This window comes from Theileria equi, chromosome 1 (genome assembly GCF_000342415.1).
Source record: "Theileria equi strain WA chromosome 1, complete sequence".
NCBI classification, from domain to species: Eukaryota; Apicomplexa; class Aconoidasida; order Piroplasmida; family Theileriidae; genus Theileria; species Theileria equi.
Window position 1 is genome coordinate 88,272 of NC_021366.1, and position 12,200 is coordinate 100,471.

General features: G+C 36.7%; 8 protein-coding genes across 8 annotated transcripts, besides 1 other annotated feature; 5 read left to right on the forward strand and 3 right to left on the reverse strand.

Moving 5' to 3' along the window:
- Positions 1-25: 25 nt before the first annotated feature.
- Positions 26-1,898, forward strand: BEWA_017860 (hypothetical protein; the record flags this gene model as incomplete). The annotated part of the gene is made up of 6 exons (XM_004828554.1): positions 26-1,210; positions 1,243-1,444; positions 1,482-1,565; positions 1,599-1,669; positions 1,709-1,777; positions 1,833-1,898. The coding sequence occupies 6 exons, from the start codon at positions 26-28 to the stop codon at positions 1,896-1,898; spliced, it is 1,677 nt and encodes a 558-aa protein (XP_004828611.1).
- Positions 1,747-3,106, reverse strand: BEWA_017870 (inorganic pyrophosphatase, putative). The gene is made up of 2 exons (XM_004828555.1): positions 2,859-3,106; positions 1,747-2,741 (listed from the first exon to the last, which is right to left on the reverse strand). Exons 1-2 carry the CDS (start codon positions 3,079-3,081, stop codon positions 1,981-1,983), a joined length of 984 nt encoding a protein of 327 aa, XP_004828612.1. The 5' UTR covers positions 3,082-3,106; the 3' UTR covers positions 1,747-1,980.
- A 553-nt stretch (positions 3,107-3,659) lies between these two features.
- BEWA_017880 (hypothetical protein) lies at positions 3,660-6,023 on the forward strand (the record flags this gene model as incomplete). The annotated part of the gene is made up of 1 exon (XM_004828556.1): positions 3,660-6,023. One exon carries the CDS (start codon positions 3,660-3,662, stop codon positions 6,021-6,023), a length of 2,364 nt encoding a protein of 787 aa, XP_004828613.1.
- Positions 6,024-6,060: 37 nt separating this feature from the next.
- On the forward strand, positions 6,061-7,549 carry BEWA_017890 (hypothetical protein; the record flags this gene model as incomplete). Its single annotated transcript, XM_004828557.1, has 3 exons — positions 6,061-6,094; positions 6,133-6,346; positions 6,421-7,549. The coding sequence occupies 3 exons, from the start codon at positions 6,061-6,063 to the stop codon at positions 7,547-7,549; spliced, it is 1,377 nt and encodes a 458-aa protein (XP_004828614.1).
- Positions 7,550-7,575: 26 nt separating this feature from the next.
- Positions 7,576-8,174, reverse strand: BEWA_017900 (40S ribosomal protein S8, putative). The gene is made up of 3 exons (XM_004828558.1): positions 8,151-8,174; positions 8,025-8,115; positions 7,576-7,981 (listed from the first exon to the last, which is right to left on the reverse strand). The coding sequence occupies exon 3, from the start codon at positions 7,979-7,981 to the stop codon at positions 7,589-7,591; it is 393 nt and encodes a 130-aa protein (XP_004828615.1). The 5' UTR covers positions 8,025-8,115; positions 8,151-8,174; the 3' UTR covers positions 7,576-7,588.
- Positions 8,175-9,279: 1,105 nt separating this feature from the next.
- On the forward strand, positions 9,280-10,163 carry BEWA_017910 (hypothetical protein; the record flags this gene model as incomplete). Its single annotated transcript, XM_004828559.1, has 2 exons — positions 9,280-9,951; positions 9,996-10,163. The coding sequence occupies exons 1-2, from the start codon at positions 9,418-9,420 to the stop codon at positions 10,161-10,163; spliced, it is 702 nt and encodes a 233-aa protein (XP_004828616.1). The 5' UTR covers positions 9,280-9,417.
- Positions 9,305-9,327: a sequence feature (AT_rich).
- A 45-nt stretch (positions 10,164-10,208) lies between the features above and the next one.
- On the reverse strand, positions 10,209-10,852 carry BEWA_017920 (hypothetical protein; the record flags this gene model as incomplete). The annotated part of the gene is made up of 4 exons (XM_004828560.1): positions 10,209-10,409; positions 10,443-10,511; positions 10,548-10,756; positions 10,801-10,852. The coding sequence occupies 4 exons, from the start codon at positions 10,850-10,852 to the stop codon at positions 10,209-10,211; spliced, it is 531 nt and encodes a 176-aa protein (XP_004828617.1).
- A 167-nt stretch (positions 10,853-11,019) lies between these two features.
- Positions 11,020-12,026, forward strand: BEWA_017930 (hypothetical protein; the record flags this gene model as incomplete). The annotated part of the gene is made up of 1 exon (XM_004828561.1): positions 11,020-12,026. Exon 1 carries the CDS (start codon positions 11,157-11,159, stop codon positions 12,024-12,026), a length of 870 nt encoding a protein of 289 aa, XP_004828618.1. The 5' UTR covers positions 11,020-11,156.
- Positions 12,027-12,200: the final 174 nt, after the last annotated feature.

The following is a 12,200-nucleotide window of genomic DNA, read 5'->3' on the forward strand; positions in this document are numbered from 1 at the left end:
TACGGAGGTTTTTAGCTGTCGCCACATGTTATTTTCTATTAAATGTGTAGTTATTTTGATCATATTTTCTCAAAAATGTAAAATACGTGCTTATCTGCAACCTTCTAATTTTAAGGGTCGTATTCCTATACTCAGTAAACATGAAATCAATTCTAAAGGTGCCACATTCGATGATAATGAGGTGGCGAATTCTATCAGTGAACGCAATAAGGAAGAAATCATGAAGTATTTGAATCCCATGAGTATTGAACCAGTAAAAACTATAAGTCAACAAGAATTGGCTGAGACATTTGGAACACCATCAACTCCAGAGAACTTGCTTAAAAAAAAAAGGCAATATCAAAATTCAAATCCTCTGGATCCTCCAAATTATCCTCCTACTGACAAGCTACCTTATTTTGTGAACTTAGAACATCCTAGTGGATTTAACAAATCGCAAGATATATCATCAAACATAGAGGATTCTGCAGATACTGGGCATATTAAGGAAAATCCCGAAGACGAAAATGTATCTATAATAGCATCTAGTCATCCAAATACATACGATGATCCATATGAAGAAGAAGAAGAAGACAATTTCATAAAGGATATGAGCTATAAAGATCCACTGATAGATCTTATGGACACTAACAAGGACTATGAACCGGATGATAACGTTAAATATGGACCAACGTGGTACCGCAAAAGGCATTTAAATGATCTTCTACCTGCAGAATTTGAGAATGGATGGTCTATATTGGAATGTGGAACTATATATAAACACATTTTACGTCATAGTATGAATTTTGATGACGATAAAATGGTGCCAGATGATGAGAGTTGTAATACGTTCAGTTTCAAGATTTTGAATGCATTCACAAACGAAAAGATCCTAGATATGGAAGATCTAAATACTCAAATGGTAACTGCTTATTCTAAGGATACAGGCGATGTTATTAAAAGGTGTCTTAAATCTATGGAATGTGGTGAACAAGCAGAATTCATATTTCATGTATCAGAGTACAATCCTGATAATGAAATAATAGAAGAACTTGAAGGTGTTGAATGGTTGCGACTATGGTTAGACTTATTTGATGTGCATGATTCTAAAAAAAGATGGTGGGGACTTAGTTCGTTAGATGCTCACTTATACCCTCAAGAAAAGCCAAGCAACAAGACAAAAATGGAAAAGTTAGATTTAGAGGCAGAAGAACTTAAGAAGAAGATGGAGGTAAGTATTATTCAGATAATTAATTTATCCAGGTTGAAATGGCCACAAATCCTGCGTCTCCTTTATGGGAAGATGTGCTTAAAAAAATGAATTCAAGTCAAAGGGAGACATACGTAGAGCATTTTGATAAACAATTGGAAAAATCTGAAAAAATGAAGTGCTCTGAATATTCTGGATCACGTGGATTCGGTGAATCTATAAAGTCAACCGGGCAAATAAGAGGTTATGACGTTGGTAAGTTCTATTAAACGCTATGTATCATACTCCACAGGCAGATTTGCAAAAGGTGTTTCCAAATTTTACACATGGAAGGAAACCCTCTTTAAGCTCTATATTGCAATACCAGTAGTAGATGGTAGGCATGTGTATACAGTATGACCTCATTTAGGTGTAAGAGCTGAACATGTCAAATTAGAACTCACACACAATCATCTAAAGATTTCCGTAGCCGGAAATACTGTAAGTATAACTATAAAACACGCACTCTTATATTCACAGATACTCGACGATGATTTCACTGGCAAAGTAGATGTCGACGCTGCAACTACATGGGTTATGAGTGAAGCTGTAAGTCGCCAAGTACTTTATTTAAAATCTCAGGCGATGAAGTATCTGCCATTAGAACGAAATGATCCAAAGCTCAAATCTTGCACTATTCGGCTGTATAAAAACGATACATACGATATAATCGCAAAAACTCCCTCGATCTTGATCGCACTCCGAAAATCAAGTTGTGACTCCAACATTTGGGGGGCGCCTTTCGTTAACATCTAGTGTTTTGGAAGCCACAAATCACTCTTAAGCTTTCCTTCAAGTAAATCCTTATAGTGTGTATGTGTTTTATTGATAGCTTCAATAGCTTCATCTCTGGTAATAAACATCTTGTTAGGCAAAAACTTGTTCAAAGGCTTCCCCTTTGGAGTTTTATACCAGCGGAAAAATTCGCAGATTCCCGTAGTGGTACCAGGATAATAGAGATCAATATCCTCTAGGTCATTAATATCATTAAAATGCTCATCATGAGGTGATATTGCAAATATTTTCCAATCGATTTCATCCTGATCAATTAATGCCAGACCTCCAACAGGCTTCATGGGAATTATATCACCAACATTGGCCGTTTTCCTTCCAATATCGATAATATCAATTGGATCGTTATCTCCAACTAGTTCCAAACGAGCTAATTTTCCGGAAGCACTACCATCAGGATACTCATGTACATAAGGTACGGGCGCTTCCCAAGTCTGAGGAATAGCTCCATAGTTCCAGTAAAGGGGACAATCTAAATCCCTTAACTCTCCATTAGAAAGTAAATCTTGCTTTATGGGATTATTTTCTGAACCACTTGATATTTCCATCTTTGCCTTGGTATTCCTTGGGATCTCTACAACCATGGTAAAGAATCCTTCATGCGGTACCAACGGCAAATCATGCCACGGAGATATTTTTTTCCCATCAGAATCAACGAATCCCACCTCAAACGATTTTGTTCCTGGTTCTCCCAAGAGAACAGCCTTACCTCCAAATGAACCTGAAAAAATCATATAAGACATAAGAAGCGCTTTTTTAAACATAGTTTGTATATACTAAGATAAATATGAGTGTTATATCGCGAATTTCTGGTCAGTATAAAATACAAAAAACAAACACTTTTGTGAGAATGGACAAGAAGCATTCGCCATCGTTTCCCTGTTTTTATTAAACAAATATGTGGTATATTCGACTCTTCCACAAGTTTTAAGTTTTAAATCACAAATATCGGTTATATTGTACTTTATTCCGGATGATCTTATTCCAGGGGCTATAAAATGAAGTTTACTATTCCATACGTCTGCTAAGATTGACAAGTATAATGGTTTTGTAAATTTCATATGTATTCCCAGGTATATACAATGTGAAGATGTGGAAAACCGATGGTGGAATCTGATTATGATGGGAAGAGTCACTCCGGTCAGCACACTATAACATGCAAAGATGCTTTAGGGAACATTGCTACCAAAGAGTAGGTTATATTTTTTGTTTGAGTTAGGATACCCATTAGAGTCAAAGTGATTCTGAATCTGCATCTACAATACACTTGAATTGCCTAACAGTGGTCATTGTTCGTTTCAGTCCCACGTTTTAAGGCTCTACTGGTATTTCACATTTTGTAACTTTTCCAGTGGTCTGTATAGTTTTGTTTTCTGATTCTCTAATACACGTCGGCGTGGTCTTACGAGCACAATTTTTCATTCACTAGTGACACAGGTGCTTACAGATGTATTTAATCTACATATTCTAATTTACATGTAATATATTAAATTTTAAGGATGTTTGGATGTATAATGCGTCCTTCTTTGCTCCTAAGTATAGAGTGCAGATTTGTAAACTTGTAATTTCTCTTAGGGGAATGTGTACCATATGATGCAGTTGGCAAATGTCCTAAAGATTTAGAAATTAATAATAGGAGATGCATACAAATAGGAAGGAATCTCGCAACACCATTCTGGGTGTGAATACGGTGATTATAGAAGAGGAAACTTCTGAATCTGGAAAGCTCGAAGATGTCGATTCCAATGCCGATATTGGTGCAAGAAATGAATTTTCTGAACATAATGGTGATAACTTTTCACCTCTTATGGTAGAAAGAAATGCTGAAATCCAATCTGGCGAACTCACCACCAGCAATTCGGTGACCTCGTCGAACGTTGGCTCATTTAGTAGTGTATTCAACACATTCATAGGATTTTGTGATACTGAACATCGCTATAGGAATGTCACATCATCTTCCCTAGGTTTAGAAGATTCTTCTAAGCATCTTAATCATGCTACATCACCATTGAGTACTCCTGATGTAAAACTCAGTCCACGACATAAAGTAAGGAGTATGAACGATTTTAATGGGCGATCAAACACCTGTACAGATGTCACACCTTCGAACAAATTCTTAGAAAGGGAAAACTTTAGCATAGATACAAGTTCTGGTACAGACTATCGCAAGGATCCTAAGAATACAGCTACGCTTAGTTGTGCGGTTCTTTTAACAAATCAAAATCAACGTTACAAGGATGACCTGTCGAAAAAGGCGAAACCACCGCCTTACCAACATACACAGGCTCCTCCAAAAATCAATGGAAAAGAAACATATGGTGCGATGCCATCTTGTTATGTACTCTCTAAGGAAAACGACTATTTGCATAAATCCGGAAGATTTAAGTCACAACCGAATGCAGGCGTTGGCTTTGGAGTATCAAGCTTTTATTCTAAAGCTCATAATCGTAACTTGAAGCAAGGTAATACAGAAGCTCATTTAAATGCATATAATTCTAAAATGCGATCTGTGGGTGTCGGAAGTATTAAATTAACTCCAAGGCGCTCCAACAATATATTTGCAATTTTCCGTGGGCGAAGAAAAATGAATGTTCCGGAAAATTTACATACTCACTCCATGGTTACAATTGTAAATAAAGGTGCTTCTAGTATATTTATTTTAAAGGTTCAAAATTTCTGTCGCAACTATTTGGATATTAACCCAGATTTTGGTTGGAGAAGATTAGTAGACGACCATAAAACCCTCCCCTTTTACGTTTGTAACAACACAGAAAGTGTCGAAAAGGATGATTTAAGAGGATCTTGTATATTTTACATTGAATCAAAAAAAACCACTCATGTGATTACGCTTCATGAACTAGCTATAAATATAGCATGCAGAAGTGTGATACTTGCAATTACACATGGATATTTTGATTTTAGCTGTGTGCCACGTTTTCTCTTCAAATTCTTACCTCCACATATCTCTTCGAATGTAGTACCAAAATCCCCAACTCTACGCACTCAACCAAAGGGATTTTATCCACAGTTTGGATTTCAAAGTAACCCAATAAATCAAAGACAGAGAAATAACAATTCTAATCGCCATTATAGAAATTCTTCGTCCCACTCAAGTTACAGGGGTACGAATTACCGTGGCAATAATCCGAAATCTGGATACCACAAAAATGGAGCAAACATACAATCTAACAACTCCAATAATAGGCTAAACAGAAGGAATTCCAAACTTAGCACAGCAAGTAGCGGGGCACTTAGCAGAACTAGCAGCATGGGAAGTAGTAAGAGCATGAATAGCAGAACTCTTCCGAAGCATTACCATTACAAGGGTGGAGTGGACTTTGTGGATGAAGAATGTGGAAAGGATACAATGTACTTAAAGTGTAATTTTTTGGGTGTTTTTGTATCTTCATCGATACAAAGGAACCTTATTAGTAAATCATACAGAAAAAGATTTGTAAGAAACTATCGATCGCAGCTTTGGAGACTGCAAAGTCCTGTGTTTTCCAGATCTGATAATGCGAAATCTGAAGAAAACTCCGATGAAATTTATAATATAGTTCCAGTTCCAAACTATGGTTGGAAACTTCTAGAGAAGGCATCCTATGATACTGAAGAAGAAAAGAAATCCAACAAGAATACAAAAGGTCCCATTAAACGGTTTTTAAGAAGGATTTTTGGGCAGAGCAAACAGTTTAACTTTTCTTATCCACTTTCACTCCTGTCAAAGATTAAACCTCCTCATCACTCTGACCCTAGCGCTTCGATTAATGTTGACATCGCATCTTTCGCAATGAATCTTGCTGAACAGTTATATAGATTGGAAATCGGGAATCCTAATAGAGAGAAACTTCCGAAGAATACATTTGGTTTCACCTTCGTGACCCCGTCGAAAGTAACGTCTCCTGATGGGACGTGTGTGGATATAGTGCCGGAAGAAATCATAATGAATACGGCGTCATTAATTCACGAAATATACATAACACAAACATACCTAATAATGTAATTTTATCGTCATATATTTGCTATAATTGAGATGGACCATGGATAGATCTGATGATCCTATTATTATAGATGGTATGTCTTTCTATGCAATCTAACTTTGTTCTTTGTAGAGTTATTTAGAAAGGTTAGGCCTGAGGAAATTTCTGATGATCTAAAGGAGCTGGGTGTGGATATTGATCCAAAAGCCTTTAAAAATCCAACTGCTGATGAATCATTGGGTATATATAGCGTAGCTATCCAAGTTATATATGGAAAAACCGTGGATGATATACGTCCTGAAGAGCGGCTCGGCTTGTTTAGTGATTCTGTTTCCATAATTGATGGGTGAGCTTTACACATTTGCATATGATATATGTACGAATAATTACATCATAGTACAACATAAATTCCAAATGTAGAGTTGATATCGGACCGAATGATATAGATTTCCTTAAGTGTGGTATTGGTAACTTGCGATATTGGCGCTATTGTCAAAGGCTTCATCAAACCTTAGGTCTAGAACCAATTGAGCGCTACGAACTGTTTAATCCTACTCCCGAAAGTTTTAATCGATTTATTACAGCATTCGATGTATATTTAAGATTCAGAGACGCTGTATATAAGTTATTTGAGACAACGATAGCCAGTCTCAATCTATTATCAGAACGTGATATGCACGTAACAAGGGATATTAGGTCCATAAATGACGAATATGATAAATTCAAGAAGGTCCACAATGAAACTCTGGATGAGCATAGAGCATTATCGAACCAAAAGGAGACCCTAGAGAAAAAATTGGTAGAAGCAAAGAACCTGTTCAACGAATACAAGCATAAAAAAAATGAGATAGAAGGTGAACTTGAGGATGTTAAACATGCTTTGAGCAATACACTTCTTTCTAAAACTAAGGAAAGATGCTTGTTTGATGATTTATCAGATAGCTTTATCATTGATTCGGCGGCGGTTGAAAAAATACTTGGCGAATTGGACAATGAATTCCAAATAAAAAATGGGAAGATAGGGCTGTTAAAAAAAAACGTAACGGATTTAAGGTTGAAGTATGACAATATCGTACGATCTTGCACGTTCTTGGAGGAACTTGGGAAAAATTTGCAACATCATCACAATAACGTAACGATACCTCATGTCGACAGTCTACAAGAACTCAAGAAACTCAAGGCACAATGCGACTCCTTAGGAGAAAAAATCAAAATACTCACAGAGAATAGAAACTTCATAGTCAATAAGTTGGAACACCTAAAAAAACTCCAAAAACAAAAATTGGGACGAGAACAAGAAGAATCGCAACTCAGAATCAATCTTGCAAAACGGTTCGCAGAAGACACGGAAAAATCATCGGACCTAATCAGAGAAAAAATATCCGAAACCAACGAAAGGATTGAGGGCGTAGTACTCGACACTCTAACCTATAGGCAAAACACAGAGGAGCTGTTCCACAATCTGAATCGCAAGATAAAACATGTAGCAACCGCCACAAAATGCTACAACGAAAGAATAATGTACATTAACAGCAAATTGCAAGAATAAACTAAACACCATAAAGATCGACATACACGTTAGAAAGTCTTAAAAAAAGAATCCTAGTATCTTGCCACCAGTGTGCTTGCGACGGGCCTCTTCGTGGTCCATGATACCGTATGCCGTTGTTAAAACTAAGTGACCAAACTGTCTGCTTGGGAGTATATTAGAGGACCACTGTTCGATATCCTCTAGCGATAAATCATAACGTGGAGATACTACAGCACATTTGTTTATCCTACCCAAGAGCTCAATTACAATCTTTCCGCTGCGATGATCGTCAATTATATCAAAGCTCCCAATATATCCATGCTTCTGCATACACTGAAGGAATTTTACGATGACACGAGACGATGGACGGATCAGAACCTGCCGTCTGCCTCTCTTTTCAGCATTTACAATGGATTTTAAGCAATCTGCCAAAACACTCATGCGAACCATCTATAAAATTAACATAAGATCACAGTTTGTATCGGAAACTTACCTTTATCCAAAAGTTTGAAGAGGAAATCCAAGATGTCTAGACAAACGCAGTATTTCAAATCTTCCAAATTATAAAATGTTACAGAAACCACCTTTATATTAAAATATATCTATAAAAAACATATACCAGGGTTTTCGCGAAATACCGAATGGGGAGGGTCCCTGCTTGCTACAGCAACCTCAGGCTGTCTGTGGGGATGTCCCGCAGGCCTGAGGCTGGTCCTTCCTACGATTTGTAAAATATCTTCCAGAATTTACATCCTAATATCTCTGTTTTATATTATTTTCTCTGGCTTTGTCCACAGCCAGAGTATCTGAGATGTTTGCTCGTGGGTATTGTTCACCTAGTTTACACATACCTTACACACGGTACTTGGCCCTATTGCTCTATACATATGTTCAAGAATTATAGAGATGTGTCATAAGTTATATATTATGCAGGTATACAGAGTTATACGAATCTACACATTACCATGAATGGATCAACAGGGGCTATAGAAGGCTCCAGTCTTATTTATGCATAATTATGACCCTAAAGTACGTATCCATCATTCTGTGTGTGCTATTATTGCAAAATGATTAACCTAGGGCAGATATGAAAGTCCGGTCGTTCCTGGTGTATAAAATCTGTCGATAGCCATCCCATCCGCATAGAATGAGAGCTTTATATGTATGTATATTGCAAACATAAATCAGGGCGATGTGTATATATGTTGATGTCATGTATTTGTTTGTCTCAAACCGTCTGATGGACCAGGCTTGGAGCTAATCGTCTGCTTCCAATTTTTTTGCAAAAATTGAAAATCCATTACAATGTCGTAAGAAGCGGGAACAAAAAGGATAGTCGCATAATCTATATATTTCTCTCACAGTAATTACTAAACAGACTCTGGAACTAAAGACCATGACATACAATTATAGAAGGGGTGTAATTTGTGTGAACCTAGCTACCCTGTTTGTAACTATACATGGTATAAAATAGAGAGTAAATGGGACTTTTTACTTATTAAAGGGTAAATAAACCCATTGATAATGTTTCCGGTGTATATTGCTACGATTTATAAGAACACCAACTGCTGTCTGAATCATCTACACACTGCATCAATTGGTGACTTAAATGATCAACAATGTTTTAATATTTGCAAACACTAAAGAGATTCAAACTTCAACACGGATGAAAAATAAATATCTACTGCCTGCTCCGTACATTGACTGTTGTGCCATCACCGTTGTGAAGCTGGCTAGGCGTACCGGTCATTACATACACTTACCTAGTGAAGCATAAATTTTTAAAATATATTTATCTTCGCTAATTTTCGTAGCGCTTTGTGATCTGTATTAGTGTTTGTTGTATGTCTGCTGAAAACCACGGAGACTGAAAGTACTCTTCCAAAATGGGTAATCCTGAACTAGAAACTAATGATTGTGGAAAATTGTTGTTTGCTAGACAATTAACCCGCCGTGTATCGTTCAAAGGTCCTGATTGGGGTAAAATTATCGGCTTTTTTGATAAGCAGGCCCAGGGATTAGGTTTTCTCGAGGTGTTGGCAAAAAGGCTAAATATGTCACCTGGAGCCGTTCTTTTAGTCATATTTTTTCTTGTTCTGGTCCTTTTTATCACCAGAGCTGGTGGTTCCATAATTTGTGATACTGTAGGCTTTTTGTACCCAGCGTACAAATCTTACAAAGCACTAAAACTCATCGAACGTCTAAAAACTAACCCAGAGGATCACTCTTTTGCTGAAGGTTCTGGTTTAAGTGGGCAAGAATATGTTAATGCTCAGCTAACTTACTGGACAAAATATTGGATCGTATTTTCACTTGGCTTTATATTTAATTATCTCGCTGGAATATTTCTATCATGGCTTCCATTTTACTACATTCTAAAACTGCTATTCATTGTCACGTTATTACATCATAAATTTCAGGTAAGACCTAACCTTGTCTACACCATAAATAAATTAATGTTCAGGGAGCGGAAGCCATATACAGATATGTGATATCGCCAATACTACAACAATATGAAGATAAGATCGATGCTGCTGTTGAACTTATAGAATCTGCGGCTAACAACGTACTATCAAGATACTCAATTGATGCCCTCTCAGAAAGGATTAAAGATTTTTCAAAAAGAGAGTGATAGTGTATAATAACAGAACTTATACATATACATAAAATAATTTACCTACCAAGGGGACTTTAAGTTGTTTGAAAATCTATTTCTCTGGAATCTATTAAAGTTGTTTCTCTGTCTGAATGGCTCCCGGTCTTGGATTAAAATTTCACCGTGAAGCTTAATGGCTTTACCTTCAATTATACTCCCGTTGAACTTTTCTATGGCACGTTCCGCGTCCTCAGCGAATTTATACATGCAGCCACCAGTTCCCTGAACAGTGATATTTAAAAACACGTTGTGAACCTTCGATCTATCCGTATTATCATAATCTACCCAAGCCTTTATTACCTCTCCAACGGAACTAAACAGCTCCTAAAACTTCTGAAGGTCAAAGCCTAGAAAACATACCATCAAGTCCTTCTGCATAATAGTATGGTCCAAATTGGAAACTCTGACGATGAATTTAGGCTTCTGCCTTCCTCCTCTGAAACTTTTTCTATCGTTGGCGAAGTTGTATCTCGGTTTTCTCTGATTTACAAAGTTGTTCCTAGCTGGAAGTCTCTTAAATTTAGAGTCTTTCCTAGTTGTTTCCTTATCCATGGCTTTTCCGATATCATCTAAAATGAAAATTATCTCATTACAATTAAGAGTAAATAGTAACCTAGCGACATCTCAAGCTTCTTGGAAATACTCAATTTCTCATGTGAAACCATATTTACAGTAACTATTAGGATATATACCCAATCTATATTATATTATTTTGTTATTGTGGTTAGACAGGGATTTTAAAAGGAAGTAAGGTCTTCTATATTCGGGGATTTTGGCATATCTTGATACAACCCCCCCTTTTACAATTGGGATATCATAAGCCGTACACATTATCTCTAAAATCTCTTATACTTTCCTAAATGATATTCTTGTCAATTCTGTATATTATCTGTACCATGACTTGTGTACGTGCGCTATAATATAACAGGTATATTATAACGACCTTTAAGTCTCTGAAATATCTGTGATATGTTTGCACAAAATGTTTTATATAGTTTATTATATTGTAAATTAGAGCCGTTCGTTTACGTACTAACGATAATGGCTGGCGATTCCTCGACTTGCCAAGTTTGCAGCACCAAACTTGGTTTACTTTCGCTAAAAAGACACTGCTCAAAGTGTAAAAGGATATGTTGTAGGCATTGTCTTGTTGGAAGACCGGATACCAATTTGGGTGAAGGCAACGATGTAGACAAATCCAAGATTTGCTCGGAGTGTGTAGAAAATTCAAGAAGATCAATGTCTGTTCATGAGGATTTAGAAGTTACCGATCAGATAAACCGAGATTTGAAGCTGGAATTAAAACAAAAGGTCATGGCCCTGGAAAATTTCAGGACATTTTTACTGGAAATCAGTGCGACATTTGGCCCTAACTCTGAGCTCTTTCCAAACACCGATGACAAAAGTGGGATAGATGACACTAACTGTGATATTGTAGATCTCATCACAAAGTGCCAAGAAAATTTTGGTAACATGCAGCAAAAGGTTCGCTTGATGCGCAAGGAATATGAAAATGCCCGGAAGAATGAAGAAAGTAGACAATCTGTAATTAAAAGTATGAATGACCAAATAGAATCTCTTAGAAGTGAAAGAACTGAACTAAGAAACAGTCTAGTACAAATGAAACACTTAAGTCATAGTGTAGAAGACCAAAAACAGCAGTACCAGGACCTATTAGCAGAATGTGAAAAGTTACGTATCAGATGTAACAAACTAGAAATATTGTTAAAATCTACGAACGATAGGCCTGTGAGCATTTCTAAGACTCTGGAAGTGCTAGATGATACAGAGCCCTCTAGATCTCGGATTCTTTCCATTTGCTGTCCAAAATTTTTTTGAAATGTACCTGCCAGCTTCTATTTATCATACGTATAACTGATTTTTCTCTGTTTTTCTATAAGATAGTTTATTTTTTCTTCACGCTTAGCTTTCCTTATATGGTAACTGCCATTTTCACCTTGAGGCAAGAAACATTGTTCGATGCTTCACTTAGGATTTCGAAAAATTGCTCAT

Excerpts from the sequence above, each read along its gene's own strand:
- BEWA_017900 (XM_004828558.1), bottom strand. The coding sequence starts at position 7,981 with ATGGTTCGCATGAGTGTTTTGGCAGATTGCTTAAAATCCATTGTAAAT.
- BEWA_017870 (XM_004828555.1), bottom strand. The coding sequence starts at position 3,081 with ATGAAATTTACAAAACCATTATACTTGTCAATCTTAGCAGACGTATGG. Across the intron at positions 2,742-2,858 it reads TTGTCCATTCTCACAAAAGT|GTTCATTTGGAGGTAAGGCT; the intron begins GTTTGTTTTTTG and ends TGATTTTTTCAG.